The following is a 23580-nucleotide window of genomic DNA, read 5'->3' as shown; positions in this document are numbered from 1 at the left end:
TTACTTGACTACTATCCCTAAAATCACAGATAGAGATGCATTAGTAATGTACTGCTTGAGTAAAAGTGTACATTCTTCCTCACACTGCTAAATCACTTCACTTTCCCCAAGTGCTTTTCTCCTTTCAATATCCCGGCGAGCTACCCCCATCTGACCCCGCCCCTCCCTCCTCCCCCTCTCTTATAATGGGATGAGCAGTAGAATTTGATCAGCAGTTTCTTAAAGGTCACACAAGCGAGCGAAACTCTGAGCCGAAGCGTCGGGGGAGCCGGCCATGGAGAATGAAGCGCTTGAAATCAGGAGGCGGTAGACTGAGGAGAACTACAGCCATGGGACCAGGCCATGCAACTGTGACACTCCGAGGGGGGAGGGGTCAAGATGGGATTAGGAGGATGATGCATGAGAAAGTGGATATTGTGTTTAACCAGTGAGCAATAGAACAGCAATTTAGCCGAAAAGTCAACCCAAGGTTTCAGCAAATCTCTCCCAGGCCAATAATGAAAAATAAAACTTACTAGCTGTCATTTTAGATGATAGAATAGTGTTATATGGATAACACCTTCACGTTTTGGTACACTGACGTTGAAATATGCTCTGTAGCAATACAGTTATATTAGATCTAGATAATTGACCCGTTTCTATCTTTGCCATTGAGTTCAGTTATTTAACAGGTGTACACATCAAAACTATGGTCCGATAAGTGTTGCCTTGAATGTTTCACTGCAATAAACTTTATCCATCTCTATAGTAAGAATGTTTTTCAAAGTGTTTTAGAGCAATAAAAGGTGAGTTATTTGCATTGAGAGTGGCTGCCTTTTCATGCCAATAATAAAAGTGTTGCAGTGTTGAAAAGTAACTGTAAATACCTTGATGGTGCCTCGATGCTCGTACCAGACTCTTGACAGTATGCTTCCTGTCTTCTCTGTGGGCGAGGTGTTGAGTGAGACCAGTTGTTTTATGAGCTCTGAACCAGTAGATGAGAGTGTATTAAGTATGTAAGACAGAGATGTGCCGTAATGGTGAGCAGGTGATATAGTGAGGCAGAAGACAGGAAATGAAGCCTCAGACACTAGGGAGCAGAGTGTCAGAGGAATAGAGGACTCAGAGACATTCTCATTGGACTCAGCCACAACAGCGTTCATTGTAACTGTGGGATCTTAATCACCTCACCATCTTTTCATCACATCTCCACCAGGAGCGTTCTCTCCTCTCTCCTTCCTCTCTCTCCAGTCTCCATCCTTCCCCCCAGTCTCCATCCTCCTCCTCTCTGCCCTATCTCTTCTCGCTTCTGCCTCCCTCTACTTCCTCCTCTCTCCTCTCCCATCATCCTCTCTCCTTCCTCTCTCCTCTCTCCCTCCTCCTTTCTTCAGTCCTGTCCCCCCCTCTCTCGCCTCCTCTCTCCTCTCCTCACTTCTCTTTCTTCTCTCCTTCCTCCTCTCTCCTCTCCCTCCTCCCTCCTCTTTCCTCTCTCCCGTCTCTCCCCCTCTCTCTCCTTTCTCCTCTCCCTCCTCTCGTGTTTAGGATAAAAGAGACTTTTATGGCTCTGTGGTGTCTCATAATAGTGGCCCAGTGCAGCTGCCTCTCTGTCTGGAGCAATAATCATTCTTTGATATGCTTCTATCGCTTATTATCAAGTGGAGACAAAGGCCTCTCTGAGCTCTCACACAGCACAGTGGTTTGTCTCTATGTCTTCTTTAACACCTTCTCCCCAGTTTTAGTTTTATGTGTCAGCGAACTCTCCACTGTGCTTCAATTAGCTCTCTGAATGTTCGCAACTTTCGCACCAACTTTGCCTTCATTTTGTCATTTTTTGTAATTACAGACACTGTTTCACGTTTTCTGCGTGCTTTCATTCAATAAAGAATATGAATACATTGGATTTACAGTATAACCCCAGGCTCAGATTGTATGCGGTTCAGCTCTGTTAGCTGCAAGTATTCCGGAGAATTCAAAGTCACGAGAGCAGCTCAGCCCGAGCACCGTGGAGTGCAGTGGAGCCGACGGAGGAGCCGGGTCCGGATTCATCTCATTGGAAGTCCGTTTTTTGCCGGACGCTGGAGCCAACCGCAGTCTTTTCTCTTAATAAGTAAATACATGCTTATTAATTGCTGCACAACAGTGCAGCAGAACTCCGGTCCCTGTGTGAGTGTCACACTGCAATAAGACCAGTCCCACACAGGAGTCGCATCTGGAGCGGTTGCAGTCTAAGAGAGGCATAATAATATTACATTAACTTGCACACCTGATGGTTGTTATCTATAGCGTAGCCACATCTAGAGTGGGTTCCTTTCAGTTTTTTTCAGGCATATATTGGTTTTCAATGCCAGTTCCTGAACAATCCTTTTTTCGTATTCTTGTATTAATTATCATCTAGAATGACAAAACAGAACTACAATGTGCATACATTCTATGTAATGTTATTTTGGGGAAAGTAGTTGTTTTTATTGTTAACAGTACAGTAGCTCAGTTGGTAGTGTCAGATCCACTGATCCAAAGGTTAGTGGTTAAAATCCCAGTCCAGACATAAACATCATCAGTAGAGATGTCTGATATACTGACCCACAGGTTGGTGATGCGATTCCAGCTCCAGCAGACTGCTGTTGTTGTTGTGTCCTTGGGCAAGACACTTAACCCACTTTGCCACCAGTGTCTGTATACACTGGTTTATGAATGTGAGTGAATGGGTGAGTGGTTCCTTGATGTAAAACAGTTGCCTTAAAGGTGGAAAAGCACTATATAAAAATGTGACCATTTACCATTTAATATAAGGTGATACTGCCTTTTAATGTTCTATAGTGCTCTCCTAGGACCCATTTGGCATCAGAACGTGTTATTAAAAGAAAAAACATTCTTTCAGTATGAGGTCTTGGGTCCAATTCTTTTTTTTCAATACCAGCAGCAGTGCCCACACCTTTTTATTTGGTACTATATACTGGTCTCTTAAAAAGGTACCCAGTCATACACACAGCTACCCTGGGAATGTGGTTGCAAATTTGTGCCAGTCGCCTCTCTGACTACCACTGTCATTCATACCCTACATCCATACATTAGCAAGGTGTCGGAGCTGGCATTAAACCGCTAACCTTCCATTTATAAGACTCTACTGTACCATGAACCACTTTCAGCCATACATTATAAGGTTTAAATCAACAAAAATGTGCTATACAACCAAGAATTAAAAATGTACTCTTCATAGACTTAATTGTCTGATCAATAAAGGCACAAAAAGCTCCAAGACTTAAATTATATTCATTCATCTTAGCTGGAATGATTTTCACTTAGCAGCAGAAAATATCCAAACACTTAAGTAAACCATCTTTTAGAACAAAATACGCAATTTGATTTTGAAACCCCTCAATTAGCCCAGGCAAAACAAGTCATTATCATTTTCAAAGCTTTATATGGTTTTACATTCATTTTTTCCTTCCAAATTGCGACAGCACTTGGCTGAAAACGCAAAGACTGGACTCTATTGTAGACTGACAGTGATGGATGCACAGATGCAAAGTTTCAGGCACTCAGTGAAACAGTACATAGGGGAGAGTGGTTCTAACAAGAGCGCGGGTATGCTAGATGCTCACAAAACAGTAGGTGGAATAAACATTTTTGGTCCCAAGGGGGATTCGGAGCTGGCATTAACAGCCTGACAGACGGCTGCTTATCAACTTGTTTTCTGCACAACACGCTCATATGCACAAGAACATGCAAAACTATGCCAGGTAGGATGGCAGAATGATAAATCCATATTTGCTCCAGAACGGTCTGTTTTCTCAAGTGGAAAAGTGTAAACATAAGAAAGAACAGGGGAAATGCATACTTTGAGTTGCAAATGTTTACATTATATAAGATAAGAATAAGATCGGAAGAAGTTGTATCAGAATATAGTTGGCTTTGAGGGCTTTTCAAAGGGCAGTACAAAAGAAAGTAGATGAAAAGTGCTCAAGAAACGCAATTGAATCAACAAATCTATAATATTATAAATATTATAACACACAATGAACAGTGTATTACCCGAAACAAAACACTGCATATATTTGGATTGTTTTCAATTAGGACTGGATGATATGCCAGATGTGATTTTGATGAAAATTATTTACACTCGTTGTTTGCAATGAAAGCAAATGTGTCAGGCTGAATTTGCATCAGGGAACTTTTCTGGTAGAGAGTCTGCTACCTGCTTTTCTTCATGGAGATGTTTTTGTTTTGTCTGAAATACTTCACAGAATGGCATTAAACATATCCATCTTCGTGGTTCGTATAGGTCAGATCTGTGGAGAGGCAAGGCCACCTACACTAAGAATGCATGATTAAGTGTGTGTTTGTTTTTCTAGCAATCAATGACATACAACTGAACACATGCAAGCTAGATACGTTTAATGCCATACTGTGGAACAAACAGGTGAGGAATTTCCATCTCAAAAAATGACAGTGCACATTTATGGGAATTATGACACAATTATTTGATACAAATAAATATATATATATTTTTTTAATCTATCCTTTTGTTGTGCAAAACTTGTACTCTTTTGAGCGCTTTTGAAAGAGAGGTAAGTATACAGTCCTGTTAGTAAAAAATACAGTCTCTCAGTAAACAAGTCAAGAATTTATGAGTCTGTATGACAGTAGTGGCTCATGCTAATCCAAAAGTGCAGTGGTTTACCTCCTGTTTCAGTTCCTGCTGTTGGGGTGACCTTGGACATGACACTTCTCCCCCATTGTCCCCTCTGCACTGAGTGTGTGTGTGTGGGTGTGTGTGTGTGTGTGTGGGTGTGTGTGTGGGGGTGTGGGTGTGTGTGTGTGGGTGCGCGTGTGCGTGTGTATGTATATGTGTGTCTGTGTGTGTGAATTTGTTTTTTGAAGCAGCTGTTGTCATGGTGACTGCCAACTCAGATTGCCCCGGGGCAGCTATGGTTGACGAAGCTTGCCATGAGCTGAGTGTGACAATGATGAATGAATATTGGACTCAGGTGTGAAAAGCTTTGAATAAAATTCAAGTTGCTACAGATAAAAAAACAAAAACACAAAACAACACCAACTTTCCACATTGTTATATAAATTAGGGTTAGGCTCTCTCCCCACAATGATAATCACATTTTTACAATCCATCCATGGGTTTCAGAATGATGGAAAGTTACAAAACATTATATCTTTTGAATGGCCAACCATCCTCAATATGGCACCTCGTATCAGGCGGAAACCCTTGAATAAAATACTTTTAGTATTACATTCGATAAAATGTAACTGTGCCGTATCATCATCACCTTTTTCATTAATCGACTCTACATAGCCTTTTGAAAATGTACTTTATATAAACCATACAATAAATCTGATATTGTAATTTTGCATACCTTCAGTTTAACAAGTTTGATATTATCTTTAGACAATATACAGACCACCTCTTCTTTAAGCCATGCAATCCTATTTTAGACTGAATCTTCCTAGTTGGCATCTCCTTATCTTCCAAGCTTGACTCTCGCCTCATATCTTGAAATGAACATCTCTTGTCTGCAGCATCAAAGCGTGTCGCGGTAGATCCCGTAGGACCCGGCTCGCCTGCTCCAAGCTGCACCTGCACTCCGGCGACGCTTTCATCAAACGCACCCATCACAGAAGTGCCACATCTCCGAACGCGGGTGCTGCTGCTCGCCCTGCGCTCCCTCCACCTCTGCCTGTCTTACGGCCCTTCCCCAGAGCCTGAACCGCTGAAAGGCTTGGGCCCATTTCACACCTCGCCTATAGCCTCTGTTATCTGACAAAGAAAATAAGGAGGGGGAATTTCACAGTAAGATGCTGCATAGTGCTAATTCAAAATGCGGTAAAAATGTAAATAGAAAGAAAATAAGTTTTAGGCGAGAGAATGTTTTACAAGATTAGTAAAAGCTTAGATTTAATAACAGCAACACACCTCAAAATGCACAAAGAAAGGCAACAAAACACTATTTCATAACATGTATCTTTTCTATTTCATTGTGGTTTGTTTTTGAATTATGCTAAACCTTCAATTTGCAAAAAGTACACAGACAACAATAAAAACACAAGAACTTGAAAACTAGGCATACACATAATTTATATACCATTTAGTAATTATATTTACTTTCAGCTAAGCCTGTCGCAATAATGACTTTGAGCCATGTTATAATGCTGTTACTGTCTCAAAAACATTCCCGGAGCTGTGTTTTGTTTCTTTCCCACATGCTTCAGTAACCCTTTTTTATTAGGCTGATGACATCCCCAAAGCTCAGAATGCTCTGTTCCACCTTGTGATGTCATGAAGCAAGCAGCAGTTTCTAAGTTTACAGCTACTGTTTGTCTTTTGTTCAGTAGAGATAGGCAATTCCAGGGCTGAAATCATCCAAATGATTCTAGTGAAGGTGTATGGATACAGTGGAGCAGTTTCTGTATTACCAAATGACATCACAGAGTTTTTTCCATTTGAGAGAAGAACTCAGCCTAAGTATGCAGGGTTTGAATGAAACAAAACACAACTCCAGGTTTGCTTGTAATGACGAAACAACATTATAACTTAGATAAGAAAATAGTTTAATATAGGCTCTTTAGGGGTATTGTCAGTGGCACAAGGATCTGATTATCTTGATGTCAGCCTTTTGTAGCTCTAATTTAACCTGTAGGAGATGACTGAGCTGGCCTTACATTGAACACATTTATTTAACATAATGCCATTCACAACATCTGCTTGTCTGTAATCCAGCGTGATAGGATAACGCATTCGCAAATGATCCCAAACAGCTTTACCCAGCACCCTAACTTTATTTTTCTCCTCGAATTCGACTTGTCTATGTATACTTTGTCTTCCCTTTGTCAGGAGTACTCAGTGACTTAATTACAAAGAGTGATGTACTGACTGGCGGTTCGGAGTTGGTTGAGCCACAGCTGAGGAGCACAATGGGAATTTCACATAAAAAAGAAGAAAGACGGCAGCATGGGAACAGATGGTCTGGTTTGAATATTGCTCTTTAGTGGCTCCCATATTAACCCAACTTATAACAATAAAAGCAGCGAGAAGAATGGGCCTGTGCCGACTGACCCTTAAGGATGTGGCTATAATGACCACAAGAAATCAATACATGCTCTTACAATGTGCGCACCTCCTCTTTGTTGTGTGTGTGCGTGTGTGTGCGTGTGTGCGCGTGTGTTTGGGGTAATGTCCGGGCCCCCAGCTGGACTGAAGACTGTTTATATTATTGCTGATGAAAGAGCGGTCCCTAAGGAGCCTCTATAATGTGCAAGGAGGCCTCTCTGACTCCTATTAAAATCCTATGTGTGCGCGTGTGTGTGCTGGTAAAGAGTGCACAATGGAACAGCTATATAATTGTCAAAGGAATGACACACTTTTAACATAATAAAATGAATGTGATACACAAGGGGGCAGACACGTGAATGCATGAAAGCCTGCCCTGATCATAAAGACCGCCGCAGACAAAGAGACACTGTCCCGGGACACAGGGGGGCGCCAGCTGAGCCCGGAGTGACCAGGAACAGCAGGTGCCGTCAAGTACTGGCCACTCACTGCGACACGGAGACGTACTACACACACGGGCTAACATTTGTCAGAGCGCTATAGGAACAAGGGGGGTCGAGTTGTTTTTACTATAATCTTACTCAGAGAATACAAGGGCATAGATGAAGGTGCACTTTATTGTCTCCGCAGGGAAATTTCCCCACTGCATTTGACCCATCCCATTATGCAATTGGGCATCCTGTCAGACGCAGTCATCACCACAGTGCAACGCTCAGGGACCCATGTCCAGATCTTGAGCTTGTCTTGGTCAGGACTTGCTTAGCTGGAGGATTTTATCTATGGTGCATGTTTTGGGTTGATAGAGGAAAACAGTGCCTGAAGGAAACCCACCCACATGAGGAGAAACATGCAAACTGCAGACAGAAAGACTTGAACCGGTAACCTTAGTGTGAGGCTGAAGCGCTATCCACTCTTAATAGAGGAGGCAGTGTAAGTTTTGTTCACTCATGGTGTTAAATTGTTGCAGAGAGTCAACAAACTTTAACTCTAGACATTGCTTGACTGAACCAGAAAAAACATTAAAATACATAAATAAACAATGCACTTAATGTTATACCTGGAACAAACCTGATTAAAAACACAAGTATGCATAGAGATACCATGCAGTTGTACATTTCCAGTCTCCAAGTTATTATGTTGTAAACAGAGCCAAAGGTATGGGCAAGGGAACCAAACTGGCAAACTATTACCTCTTTTTGAAGGCTATCAAATTCAGCGGCTTTTCCCTTGCCTGGCAAATCCAGAATGATATCTCTCTGTATTTTTTTATACAGATTCATATCAGTCTGGTCCTCATGTCCTCTGTTGTGTCTGAAGCCCGGTCAAACCTGATCGTGCAATCAGATTTGTTTTTTTCAGTGACACGCGAAACGAAAGAGCTCACTGATCACTTGCTTTACACATAAAATCAAACTTATCTCACCTCGGATTAACAGAATTAAGTGCTTCTCTCATTGATTCTGCAGAAATCCACGATGCTTTTCAGCTCCCTGTTATTTTTTTTTTTTCCTTTTCCGATATCTCCCTGATTCGCTAAACCACCTGTCAGTCAAGGCCATTTGAAAACAGGGAGATTCACTGATGACTAGACTCACATCTTCATAAAGTATTGAAAAAGTGTGTATTTTGGATCTCAGGCAAGCTTTTCCCTATACTCATGTATGGATTTGTTCAATATTTCAGATTTTGAAATGTAGCAATTGTTTCAAAAAATGTTTGTAACACTACTTTTGTGTATCCCACCACACAAAAGTACCCTTATGTTAGCTCACCAAACTATCAATGAGGCTATGTAGCATATCTTATGGCCTGTATGTCGGCATCTCTTATTTAAAGCTTAATAGGGACATTAGCAAGCTGTAAAGGGCTGCAGTTTGTGTCCCCGCGCCTCTCTACCTCTCCGCGGGATGCCTAACCTGCTATTTGGCTGCAGAAGTCATTGGTGTTGCCATATGGTGTCCCATTAGGGCCCTCTAAAGCCAGCCATCCAGAAGTGCCTCACTGCGTGGATGTGTGTGCGTGAGTGTGTGTGCGTGAGTGAGTGTGTGTGTGAGTGAGAGGGGAAGAGCAAATAAGGGCTGGTGTGATAGAGCTGCTGTTTAAACACTCCAAACCGATTGTGTGGAAAACGTGGACGCACTCCGCTTTGGGCCCAGTCTTATCAAATCCAATCCCAGGCTTCTTCTATTGTTGCTTTTGTTTTGGGTGTCCACCTTTTTTGTTCTCATGATTTGTTTTTGTGTGAATATCCAAGTTATTTTTGAACGCTGTGTTCTGAGGATATCAAGGTGCTGGAGAAATGTGTGAAAATTGCAAACAGCATATTATTTTATAAATGGGGCGTGTTGTCATTTCTACTGAAACATTTTGTTGGGAAAAAGCTGGTGGAAATAAAACACTTGACACTAAGTACACTCTGGACAGATTATGTGGCACAGTGGCAGCATAATGTTTGTAGATACGATAATTTAAATTGGCTTGATAAATGACATTTTAAGACTGTTATTATGCTAAGGCAGAACAGTGGTGCAGTGGATTAAGAGTATGCCCATTAAGGGAATTGTCAGTGGTTCAAACCTTTTCTGAGCTCCAAATTGCTATGCCTGGTTCACTATGACCTTTTTACAGCCCGCCCATTTGTGCTTCTTGCTGCACTTCTATTGTCATTTAAGTGTCTGTTTAAGTGGGAATGCCATTCATGTCAATAGAGAACTAGAAAAAAAGCCACTTAAAATATCAAATGGGGGTTGGTTGGTATGTTGATTTGCGTAAAATGTTCAAAGTTTGTGTGTACCAACAACTACTGTCTCTCTGGGTGGCTTGAAAACAGCTTTGTAGTCTGTTTATAACTCATTTTCTAGCAAACCCGGCAGCCCTATGCAAAATCATACAAGAAAGATACCAGCTCCCATGGCAACTTCCTGAATAAGGTCAATAATTTCATGAAAACCACCACCAATTAAAGAACTAATTGAACTTGGCCTTAGTCAATGTAATGGCCCATCGACAAAAACACTAATTATCCTGACCTAAATGCCAAAATAAAACTTGTTAGTTTTCATTACTGACCCCTTGTGGCTGAAGGCAGTATCTGATAATAATTGATATCTCATCCTATTACTAATAATCTTTTTGAGTTTGCTTTATGCTCTTATTAAAGTCTGACGTTTATTTATTTGCTCCTTTGTTTCCTCCTCTCTGTCTCGAGCTTCCTCCCTGTCTGTCCCTGATGCATGTGTTAATATATTTAGCAGTGCCATATCATACGCTGTGCTGACTTCATTAACTATCTCAGCATGAAGCTACACTGTTTGAATGATAATAACCCGACACACACGCACACACACACAGACGCACACACACTAACGCATAGATTACTGATTACACTTTGCTTCATTATGATAAAAGCTGCTCATTTCAAAATACATCCTCTTAACCCCTCTATCCCGTTAGCGCATTTGTCATTTAGCAAGCCCCAGCTATTATTTATATTCTAATCAGGAATCAACCTCCTATAAAGACAATGGAAAATCATTCACTCTGGCTTTAACCCAGGGGAATTGCTTCATAAATTAAATCCCTTCTGGAAATGCACAATATTTGGGGAGCATGTGGTGTACTGTACTGTTACTAAATATTGTAATGGAATAGTAATTAGCACTATTTGGAGAAGTATCCCGTGGGTTTGGAGGATAAAAAATTGTACTATGTAACTTTTCTGTCTTCCGTGGAGGTGTTATCGCTTGCCTGGAATGTTCCACAGTATGATAATAAACTTTTCTATCTCCATGGAGACAAGCAGATTACTCCACCAGGGTAAGTTACAGTTATATATGCGGAGAAGCCCACTCCCTCTAAGAAAATAATGTCTTTCAAGTAAAAAGTTAATGCAAGATAGAAAAGTTTAATGCTCCTCTATGGGACATTCCAGCCAAAGCAATAATAAGGAGGAATGAGGAATGCAGGCGGTGAAGCTTCCTCCATAGTAGTAGTTGTAGAAGTTGCAGTAGCTGTAGTATTAGTTGTAGTAGTAGTAATAATAGTAGTAGTAGTAGTAGTAATAGTAGTGTGATTCTTTGGTGACATCTTCAACATAACCCATATTAAATCATCTCCATGTTTTACATTACCAGCTGCAGTTACCCAGTAGGGACATATGACTGTGTAACACATCTTATAGCACTACAGAAAAATATGTTTGTTTCAGCTCGCAGAACAGGTGGCAACAGTAGAAAGGTAAATCCATTCAGGTGTTGTGATCAAGCAGCTACATTCAGAATTCTAAATAAAAATGTGTTACCTTCATGTTTAGTGCATAGTTTTGAATTCTGAATATTAGGAAATAACATTTGTAAGTTTTATTGATCACAAGGAAGTAATAAATCAAACAATGTGCAAGAAAATAAGTAACAGGTACTAAGTTGTTTTTGTGTAACTTAATCAAATATCTTAATTTAATAATTTTTTAGACAGAAGCATGTCCCATCAGGGCCACCATGAATAGCTACCAACAACATGACCCCTAACGACAATTGCAAGTCCTGTCCCAGTTTTTTATTTTTGGATCAAATTTAGAAATTGATTGACTTGGTCGTTGTGTTGTGCCCTACTTTGTAACTCAGCCTTGTAATTGATGGTAATCCTACACTGTTCAGTAGTGCATGTACGTCATGAAATGTATACCCTACATCCACTGCTTGTAACGTGAGTCTTTATACACAAATAGTAATGTTACCTCTTACTCAGAATTTAGGCTGGGAGCTGGTGCAGTCTATTGAATGTGTGTGGACTGGGACAAATTAACAGCACGCCGCAATAGTCCATGCTCAGTGCTTCAAATGACTCAATAGAGGATTTGAAGAGCACTTGAGGGCTTTAGACTGTGGTCGTAAAAAGGGCGCCATGACATTTTGTTGCTGCACCTGTCCGCTGCATTAGACAAATCCAAGCTGGGTCTGCAGATGACTTTTGAATAACGTGGAGATTTGAAGAATGTCATATGCAGGTACTAACTGTGCTTCTTGTATCTTCTCACGTAGGTCACGGTGTTGGAGCGACAGGTGATCGACTTCCTGGGATATCAGTGGGCTCCCATCCTCACAAACTTCCTCCACATCATTGTTGTCATCCTGGGCCTATTCGGGACCATCCAGTTCAGACCCAGATATGTGACTGGGGTAAGTTAACTTGTACTTTAAAGGTGCACAGCATAACTTTTCTGGTGGAGGCTGCTTGTCTCTATCATAGACTGAGTGAGTCTGACGTTACCCATAGCGTTCGGCTCCAGTCAAATAAACTTCATCATGGCTCGCAGTTGCAGGGGTGAATTTGGTGCCAAGTTCCATATTTGGAATTCTGACTTTACAAATATTTCGTTTTAAATTGTTAACTGCTATGGCAACTGTGCTGCTCCGCTCCCACAAATGAATTTTTATGTTTTATTTTGAGCAATAAGAACGTGTAATTGCACAAATGAAAATGCCATACTGTGAAACATTCCAATCACGGCAATGGCATCTGGTTTGGAGTTGTGGACCCTCTACTGGAGAAATTACAGAGTGAATCTTTAAGCCAATATGTCAAGGCTACATTCCCACTTCCCAGTTTTGATCTGATGCATGTGTAAATGTTAAAACTGTGACAGAAAAAAAAAAATCACATTTGAGTATTAAAACCATGAATGAAAATCGCACCTAGCTTGAATTTCAAACTTGCTCAGATTTTCCCAAGCAGCATATTGCCTTCATAAATTGGATTAGCAAGAGACTTGAAGCAGATTGCTGTTCCACCTTATTTGGAGATCTTGTCTGCAGTGATCCTCCGGGGAGAAGTTCAAACCCAGTGTCAACAGTTCACTTTGAGGTCACTTTAAAAATGTATTAACAAATCCATTTATTTATGACACTCAGATGAATGCCCGAAGCTTTCCAAATACAGCTTGTGTTCGCACAGAAACATCACCTGTCTGATTCTGCTGGAGATGAAAGAATCGGGATGTCTGTTGTGTTCAAAATTCTAAATGTTTTACACAACTTTGCCACATCTTTTCTTTTTTCTTTTTTTTTTTTAAACAAACAACCAAGACTTCTGCCAGGAATCATGGGCATAATAAAAGAGACAAGATTCCCAAAATAATGAGATCACGCCGTAATCAGGTCTGATTTTTGGTGTGTGGTTACATGCACAACAAAAACGATCATCAAAAACATGTATTCTTTCTTTTATTTCGAAGACAAAATACAATGAATCTTAAAATAACTTTCAATCTTTTGTCCTCGTCAAAACTTACAAAGGTATGAATCAGAAAGAAATCAGATCACTCACATCAGATGGAACCGTTTATATTTTAATAATCTGATAACTCCAGAAATCAGATCATTGTATTGTCACATAGAGTCTAATTCAGAGACACGTTAGGTCTGTTATTCCTTTTAGTATCCATGTTACTTCAGATAGTCGATCATCACTACTAAGACTTTTCTGAAATGATGCATTGGTTCATAAACAAAACCTTCACCCACACCACCTCCTCGTGAGTCAGAGCTGAAGGAGTTATGTCCAAGTTCAAAACACAAATCTGTGTCTCTCTCCAACTACCTACCAACGCTGAAAACGCTCTACAGCTACAAAGTTCATACTGTAAAAACACTTTGTAATAAGGATACGTAATCAAATGAGTCTCAGTGCCCAACCATGAGTACACATAATAGTTACAATGTTAAGTTGTACTTGTATATGTAGCGCTAAAGGAAAATGTTAAACGTTCTATGTGGCTTTACTGTCACTTATCTATCTACATGAACACAAGCAGATAGCTCCATTTGCTGAGAGGCTAACCCCGTTTTACTGTCAGAAAGTATTTTTTGAATAGTTAAAACACCTGTAATTGAATAAATTAAGAGCTATATTTTTTTTTCTTTTTTTTTTTTTCTTTTTTCTTTTTTTCTCATAGCCATGCAGCCCTAAGCTTCAATTGATTCAAGTTTTGTTCCTGGTTGAGTTCAGTCCATCCATGTTTTAATAATCTATTGCTATATCCATAACAACTTATGCACAAAATTACAAAATAGGGCCAAAAAAACCCTCCATACTGTATATTTTCCTGTTTTGTTGTTTGGCTCTTCTCATAGCAGAATACCCCGGTGAAGTGTTTTATTTTATTTTTGTGAGCGGTGATAGGAGCAGCCCGGGCCATTGTGGGTGCTCTGAATAAATTGTGAGCTTGAGCCGCAGAAAAGACAGAATGTGTGCATATTACATTAGCCTGGCTTTTGACTGGTCATGGTTTTATGTGAGAGTGGCACAGGGAAACCGAATAAATCTAGTGATAAAAGAACACCACTTCTGCACTTGACTGTGGAATTTCAGACAAGATTTTGGCTAATTAACCCTGACAGAATTATTGTCGAAATAATGACAGGCCATTATAAAGGGCTAAGGTTTGTGTTGGACGATTGGGAACTAACTGGTCGGCACAAATAACATTTCCTTCCTGTAATGAATGTGCCCTGTCTTACAACTTAATGCTACACAGCTTCATGTCAATGAAGTGTGTTTGAACTGAATACTGCATTAGTAAGGCTATGGCGGTAGTAATGTGATTTTTGTACTTGTAGTAGTTGTCAATGGGGGGCTTCACTTCTCTGGCTTTGATGCTTGAAAGTGCAGATCAGTCAGGGTTCTGCACACTGATGTTTCTTATACATGAATAGCCTGTACCATCATAAATACTTAAATTACCATTTTGGGAAATACTGTATCCAGCAGTTTCTTGTTATCATCTATAATTATGTTAAAGGCGTGCTGTGTAACTTTTCAGGTGAAGTTAATTGCTTTGCTTAGAATGTTCTAGAGTATGACATTTAACTTATCTATCTTGTATTTATTATTATTGTAAAGAAACATTAAATAAAAACGTATTTAAGCTGCGCTGTGAGTGGGTTCACCTTTTCCACAGATCAGACTTGTAACTTGGCTTGGTACACCTCCAGGAGATATAGGCCTGATCTTGTTTGTTTCCATGTAGATTTAAAAGAAAAATGTTAAATGCCATATTGGGGAAAATACTAAAGCAATAACATGTCCACGTAGCCTCCACTAGAAAAGTTCCATTGTGCACCTTCAGGTTGTTACAAAAACAACAAAAGCATAAGATATGTTTATAAATGTGGTTGTCTCTTTTTCATCACTATACTGTTTGAAACATCAGATTTTACAAAATGTGATTTGCTTCAAGAGGGTTTCCAAATGTATTCTGACATTATCAGATTTGCCATAATTGTAATTTCACAGTGTGCTCCCGTTTTATATCCTTTATTTCTACCCTGAAGGGACAACAAGGAAATCAGATCGTTTTTCTGCATTAAAGAGACAAAAATCTACTTAAACTTGTAAATACTGTTACATTTGATTCCAATATAAATTATCGTCTACATATTCCCATTCGAGGCTGTGAATGACTGAGCCTATCCCGGCAACTATGGGCCTTAAGTGGACAAAGCAGCATGGACATTCTCTTGTGTAGTGCACCTCTTCATTTATTTTCAACAGGCAAATTTAAAATCACCAAAACACTAATAATATGAGTGAGCAGCACTTGTTGGAAAGATGGGAAATTGTCTTGCCCATGGACACAACGGTATCTCAACAGTGTATGTGGCATATTTTACCCCATGTAGTATTTTTATGTGTCTGACTCAGTGCAATATTATTCTTTGAGGGCTTTTTAGTGTTGTGTTTATATTTGCAATCTATGTTTTTAAATCAGGATTAAGTTCACAGAGCACATGAGCACATTTTCAACACATCCTGGAGCATTAACATTTGAGAGAATATGAACTACCAAACTAAAAGTCCTATCAATTTCAGGAGATGTCTGTAGAGGCCTAAAGTTAAGGGTTAACAAGATTTGCATAGATGCTGTTGTTTGCAGAGGACATTCTTTTACCTTATTAATCGTAGTCTTTTTGATTTGTTTATTGCCCCATTTCAAACTGATATTTCGATTTGATTGCAAAATATTATGCAGCCCCATCCTTGATAAATAGATGCCACATGTGTTGAAACATATGTTGATGGTGAAATAGCTTAAAAGCATTGGCCATTAAAACATATGCTGCTATTTGCACTTCAAGCTCTTAGAAAAACTCTAAATATGTATAGGCTGCAAACAAGTCTTCATACATTATTCATTCAAAACATTCCCTTGCAGATTCTGTGTAGTAAAGCAAGGTTATGTGTATTTGACATATGATAACGTTTATAGTAAATCAATGCGTTTTAGAAGAATCAGCCATTCATAAACCTAAGCTGGTTTCCCATAGGGCTCTTCTATACTACTCCCACACACTTGTAACCATAGCAGCATCCCTCCCATTGACCCTGCACTGTCACACACACTGTTTACATCCTCATAGTAAAAGTCAAGCAAAGTTTTGTTAAGCTTAATACATTCAGCCCTCTTAATCCTTTATTTATTTTTGCAGTCTTTAAGTACACTTTGAAAACGCCAGCGCTGCCTGTTTGTTTATGGACCCGTCTGCTATTATTCAGGTGATTTGTGCATGTTGATTTTGTGCCTCTGCATCTTAAAAACATCAAAAGTGAAGTGTCGCATTGCCTTTTCCTCCTCTATTTATCTCAGAGTAATGCTGTGTATTAATTCACAAACTATAGCTTGCCACATCAGGGGGATAGTTCAGTTGACAATACCAATTAAAAATTCTTAATAACTTTACGAAGCACATGAACTACAAAAGATGCACAGAGGTATGCAAATGCAACAGATATCAGGTTTGTTGGAAGTAATTTTTCTGTCATGTAAATTAACACAATTGAGGATGCAATGCATACTTTTTCTGACTTGGTTTACTGCTTTGCCTGTAATGTTCTACAATATATCATTACACTTTTTACTGCTCATCCATCCATTGATTTTATTCCGCTTCTCTGAGGCTGGGTCACAGGGGCAGCAGTCTAAGCAGGGACTCCTACTGCTCAAACATTGTAAAAAAAAAATGCATTCTTACTGTGATCAGAGCCATCTCTCCACAAAGTAGACCTTTAACTTGGTCTGGTTGTGTCACCTACTTGACTTCATGGATAGAAATACGCCATAACTACCACCTGCTTTTCTCCATTTCTCCCCCAGGAAAGTTACATAATGTACCTTTAAGCACATCTGTAAGTCCACATTTATAAGAGAGTTGTAGTTTTTTTCCTCACTGCTGATTGGTCCATTTGTTTAATTTCCTCAGTCTTCAACATACACTAATAAATTCATAAAAGTGTGTGTCATTTTGCATTTTGCTCAGCTGATGGTTTCATTTGTTCAATTCTCTAAAACCCAACACAATACAAAGTTAGAAAACAACATAAACTTTATATTTACAAGTGCTGTCCACACCAAGAGAGCTTCTCACTGCTGTCTTGTGTTGTTGTTTGCAGTACGCGGCCTGGCTGGTGGTGTGGATGACCTGGAACGTCTTTATCATCTGTTTTTACCTGGAGGTTGGCGATCTGTCCCGGGTAAGGCCACGGGGTTTTTATTTTGGTTTTACACTCTAGTCATGTATCTGCTCCTCTAGCACAGTCAGCACAGTCAACACAGCCACATCACTCATACTTAGAGAGGCTTTATGTAGTAAGCGCAGCAAGACACCCATTTAAATGCAACCAAAATCCTCTCAATTTATATGATAATGCTGGATTCCTATCGGATTCGCTGTTTTATTTTAAGCAGTATCAGAAATACTGATCTTGGTCTGGTACATTTTAAACATGCATTGCAAGTTTTCATGGTATAGGTTTGACCAAGAGGTACAGAGTAAAGCTTATATATATGCTAGCTGTTGTGTACATATGGACAGATTTGGACATCAAAAAGAAAGCACTTGAAATTAAAGATTAAATACTTATCTGGTACAACATATGAGCAGGTAAGGTTCATTTTTACCTACTTTTCTGTCTTTTCTCATATTCATTCAGTCCATAGTCATCCTATCTTTAAGAATAAAATAGACTTTTGAAAGAGATTAGAGTTTCTAAGCGGGTAACCATAGACAATACGCTACTGGCATAACTTGGCTTTTTTTTTTTTTTTTTTATCTACATTTTATTCTGTTCTTTTCCACTCCATTTAATAAACGATGGTAAGGATATTTTATTTTAGATTGTACCTAGTTACATATTACATAGTGTTTTAACTTCCCCAAGGCTACTCTGCCATATTATTACGTTTTGATTTCATTACATTTATTTTATTTCACATACAAACATATTATATCTCCGCAAACCTTACTCAAATGTTGCTTCATGTTTCCATGCAAATGTTGTTCCTTTGGTTATAATCTTCCACAGTATAACAATAAACTTATCTATCCTCACAGAGAATGTTCCAAAGTATGGTTTTAACTTTCTTTTTCCATCATGCAGTTGCCGTGACCCCTTCAGAAAGTTACACAGTGTTACTTTAATAGTAAAGTGCCCCTTAATATAGGATATAGTAAAGAGCAAACATTTCAGAGCATTTAACTTCCATTGTAAAGTTCATATAGTTATCTAGAGTATTAAGAAGATGTGTTATAATTGTAATGGCACTAATACCTCACAATCCAATTTACAGTATTTGGTGATTTATGGCTGTGGTCTTGTAGAGTAATATCAGCAATGAGTAATGCAGAAATGAAACTTATAAACTATACAGATACTCCTAAAAATAACAAGTTCATAAAGTGAGAAGGGGCAACATGATGCCACATGTGTTTTTAAAAGGAAGCAGGCAGCAACAGTAGGTATTTTGGTACATATTGGTAGTGTTGAAGTAGAGTGCCCTAGATACACTTTATAAATTGAAGTTGGAAAGCAATAAAAAAGTTCTAACTGGAAAAAAGTTATCAAAGAAGAGGACTACAGTAATTTTGGTCTTAAAAGTACATTTTGATTGCTTTATATAGCTACGGCTTATGTTAAAACTTCAAAAACGATGTATATTTTAATGCACAACTGGCCCTGCTAAATCTCACATCTTAATATCATCTACTCATTTGAGTGTTTAATTTGACAAGCTATGAAATATTATTATTAAAAGTGATTAAACTGCACTCACTAAATATTTACCGAAAGAGATGTGGTGCTGCAATAAATTTCAAATGCGGATAATCAACTTGGACAATTAATTAGGGCCAATCAGTGCTTTCATAAACAGAACAAATCAGTTGATGGAAATGTTGATTATTGCTGATTACAGACTGTCGCACGGCGCTTTGGGAAAAAACGGAATAAAAACAGAAATGTAAATTATTCATTGATAGTTACACAAGATAACGCTACTTTTACATTTAGTTATTTATGTAGTGCTATGTTCAATATACAGTATAATTTATATTATATTACATGAAGGTCTTAGGGTTGTAAAAAAAAACAAAAAACCATTCATTTGCTTGATACGTAAACTAGTATTGAAATTAGACTTATTTGAACAAGTGTATAGGTATTAGAGATCAACCGGTATGTTTTTTTTCATGGCTGATGCTGATACCAATTGTTTAGAAACTAGAGCAAACAATAGCCAGTACCCTCTGCCAATATATAGGGGCGGTTTTGGTCATTTCTACCCAAGTTATATGATTTGAAATGGCAACTTATCCATGACCTTATTTCACAGCAAACCCATCAGAGAGCAGTACTATCTTCACATCAAAATGTTCAAATTAAACTGAGGGTCTCTCCTATAGTCAGGTCGTCAACTCAAACAACATATCGGCCCATGTTTTAGCCCATAGCTGATAACTGATATGCTAAAAAGTGCAAATATCGGCCTGATATATCGGGAAACCAATATATCTGTCTATCCCTAATGTGTATGTCCCCACGGGGATACATAAGTTTAATGCCTTCCTTTAGAACATTACTGGCGAAGCAATAACATCTACATTAATTATTAAGTTGAATAAAACTGAGTGATTTTAATCATTATTGTAGTTTGAAATTTAACATTGGGGCTTTTCCTTAGCACAGAAATGAAGTTTGATTTTTCAGTATCGTGACAACAACAAAAGGGATAAAAACTAAACAAGCCGCGAAAGTGCAACTTTAGTACCTCTTTTACACTGCAGTACTCTGCCTAGTGTGTGCATCTTAGTTAACTTTATAATGGCTCAGTTGGATGCACTTCCCACACGCACATATGCAGATGGGAAAGCTTGTTAGTTGAGCTCCATCCCACTGTTTAGCTGTTGAATACCTTCTGTGTTGGAAGCCCACATCACCGTGCATCTCATTTTTATGGCAGAATCAGTTTTGTGCAGCAAGGACAACTTGTGCAATGCTGTTGGCAGGTGAAGGATCAGCTGAAAAGGAGTTTAAAAATGCACATATTTATAAAACTTCTAAAGAATTTTTTTGGTCATTTGTTTAAGAGTTTAAAATGTTAATGTCACCAAATGAAAAGATTAGTTTAGTGTAAAATTAAATAGAGTTGAATATGCAGAGATTTGTAGGCAGTGTCTGTCAACTTTAGTTAAGAGTAACATTTTAGAAAGTTAGTCCAATTAGTGGAATGCATTTGAAGATATTTTACTTAAAAACAACACGATAATTTGGATCTGGATTTGGATTTGGCCTTGTAGGTGACAGGAACCTAACCCACTGACTTTGGGCCTTAGGTGGGGTACACTCTAATGACTGCAATGGTATTACACATAAATGTACTCTTAACACTCATTTAATCATATGAATTTCAGGTATCAATAAAGGTTTTAACTAAAAGCATGTCGTTCCTATGCTATGAGGGACTTCTGGGAATCATTTTCGATGACCCCTTCTGGCTGGAGTTGGTATTTCTAACAATATCTTGCAACTGGAAAAATTTAAAAAAAGAGTTTGAGCCTAACAAGATATCCGATGGCCTGACATCTACAGATAAACAAACCTGTAATAAATTCGGGTTCCTTTTCCCTGCAGTACTGTGAACACAACCTTTCAGTTTTTATGACACACAAGATTTAAGACCCTCTTGCCCTTTTGCAATGATAAAAACCAGCCTAATGGTGTCTCAGGGGTTAATTAGATTGCCTGCTTTCACTGGTCTGTATATATTATCACAGCGCCTTGTAAACTTTATTGTACCGTAATTCTTGTTGCGAAGGAGCACTCCACTTTCTACCCTGACCAAAACTAACACCAGCTGCTGCCCATAACGATCCAGATCCGACCCGTTAATTAGCGCCACCTTGATCAATTACCCACATCGGCCAATCAGGGACCAGCGTACGGTAAAATGGCCACCCGACACATAAACCTGAAGGGTGAAGCAACCTTGACCCAGTTAGCCAGTTAGCGAGTTAGCTGTGGGGAGTCTGCTATCGTCCCACCTCGAGCAGCTGTTGTAGCCCATACAGATCTATCACCTACAATTCTAGGGCTTGTTTACTGACCTGAGGGCTATTATTACACCGGGCCCGGGCACCGCATACAACAAGTGAGTCGACACAGGTGGAGGCAGACTACATTTACAACGCACAGGTGGCTGCTCAGGCCAGACAAAGGCGGGTTTAATGAGGACACAGTGTGGCCGGCCAGTCGCAGCATACAGGCTAAATTACACTGGATGGGCAGTGCAAAACATTGAGGCTCACGAGCTATCCATGAGTTTCGGAATGATGACAAATTTGGACCGTTGCTATAGAAATTAACTATTTAAAACAAACTATTATATCGTTTGAATGGTGTAAAGTCAAATGTTGGCCGTAACAGGAAGCTGAAACCCATGAATTAGGAAAATACAGTATTTCTGAAATTTTGTAGCATATTTTTGGAGTTTGAGAACTGCAAAATATGTAACCCTGTTTACCAGATTTATATGTTATAAATCAAATGTTCTGGGGGTAAATTTGCCATGTTTGTTGTGTGCAGGAAATATTGACACATCAGTTACAAAGATCAATATGTTTTGTGTTATCTTGATAACAATTTTCAGACAGTATTTTAGCAATCAATTGGTCTCTGTTGGTAAATACATCTAACATACCACAACATGAACATTGCATGCAACCTTAAAATCTGCGTTACTATTGACCTTCATTCATTTTAATGGAGAATGGAAAGTTTTGCCAGTAAAATTTGATATAAAGTAGGTTGATTTGTGTAAAATTTTCAATGTTCATGCGCACTAACAAGTCAACACTGCACAGATTCTCTGGGAGGCTTTAAAACGATTCTGTAGTCTCTATAGAACTTATTTTTTGTAAAGAACGGCAGCTCCATGCAAAATAATACAAGCCAAATGACGATGGCGGCGCCTGCAGCAACTTCCGGAGTACGGTGAATACAATCAGGATATTCTCTGTAATGTGACTGCAAAATCCCAAGCTCTATTCTCAGCCATATTTTTTGCAGCCTTTCATTTAGTCACAGGGTTTATTTTCAAGTTATACTGAATCAAAGTTTTTAAGTTCACTCACGGATATACAAGTGATGAAAAAGAGTAATGATTCTGTATGCACTTCAGGAATAGCACTGGAAATCTCCTTTCTGAACATTTTTCTCACTGATCCTTCTTACCCGCTCCCCCCTCATCCCTGCTCCTCCCGCCTCTCGTTCTTCCTCTCTATGTAACTGATCCCTCCTCTTCCTCGGCTCACCCTATAATCAAGTCTATTTCATGTTGTTTTGCTAAGTGCCGTGTCCCATTGCTCTATACTTTTATCCACACTGGGTCCTCATCACCTTCCCTGCTATCTTGAATAAATTTCCTGAGCTCAGAGAAAGTGCGCTAGTCAAGGGCCTACTTCTATGTATTGTATAACGCAATCCACAAAGTAGGTTTTATGCATCTGAACAGCAATTTAGGCCATTACTTTAGGGTCATTTGACTAAAGTGAGTGCGACAGAGTGCATTTTTCTTCATCTTGATCCTGTGTTTATGAAGGAGACGCATAATTTGGGCCATAGCATTGCTGACTTGGATTTGGCTTTGATGTGATTTTCCGCAGCCCACGTCCTATTTTATACATGACTAATCTTGATTTTGCTCGTCCTCACAGTGGAGAAGTAGAGCGCTAACTGGGCTGTCAGGGAGGTGAGGGGATAGACACAGGAGATTAGATGCCTCACCTCCCCTTCTAAATATATACAAGAAAATGCCAGTCTTTCATTAGGTAAAATGTTTTTTACTGGCTGGGGTTGCTATACTTTTACTAAATAGTTATCTTGGTTATCAAGACAAGTGGCTTGGAATTATAGAGGTGCTTTAAGTTTACACAAATTAAAAGTGATATTGCTCTGATTGGAGAAAAAGTTTTGTGTTTCATCCAATCAAGTATCTGTCCTAAACAAATGGTGGAATTCCTTTAGATAGTTGTCTTTCAGACCATGTTACATGTCAAGAATCTCAAGGTTCCTCAACATAACCCTGGTTCTTTGATAACAGAGTGAATATTCATAAATTAATTTGTTTGAAGGTCCTATATTACACAAAATTTACTCATGTGACCTTTAAGCTGCTTTATAATGTTGTTACCTCATCAAAATACACCTGGAGT

The 23580-nt window shown here is 39.1% G+C and overlaps 1 protein-coding gene across 2 annotated transcripts in view; it reads left to right on the top strand.

The window, feature by feature from the left end:
- The window catches only part of nkain2 (sodium/potassium transporting ATPase interacting 2), a 131505-nt gene that overhangs the window by 51745 nt on the left and 56180 nt on the right, over nt 1-23580 (top strand). Inside the window, exons 1-3 of one of the 2 annotated variants that reach the window (XM_033991331.1) lie at nt 11234-11275; nt 12079-12216; nt 17486-17566. In XM_033991331.1, coding sequence (XP_033847222.1) covers nt 11234-11275; nt 12079-12216; nt 17486-17566 — 261 coding nt within the window. Of the gene's footprint in view, nt 1-11233; nt 11276-12078; nt 12217-17485; nt 17567-23580 lie in introns of those variants that run through there. The other variant, XM_033991332.2, reaches the window with a different exon arrangement.

This window comes from Periophthalmus magnuspinnatus, chromosome 24, assembly GCF_009829125.3.
Source record: "Periophthalmus magnuspinnatus isolate fPerMag1 chromosome 24, fPerMag1.2.pri, whole genome shotgun sequence".
Classification (NCBI taxonomy): domain Eukaryota; kingdom Metazoa; phylum Chordata; class Actinopteri; order Gobiiformes; family Gobiidae; genus Periophthalmus; species Periophthalmus magnuspinnatus.
This window is presented reverse-complemented; position numbering and strand designations above follow the sequence as displayed.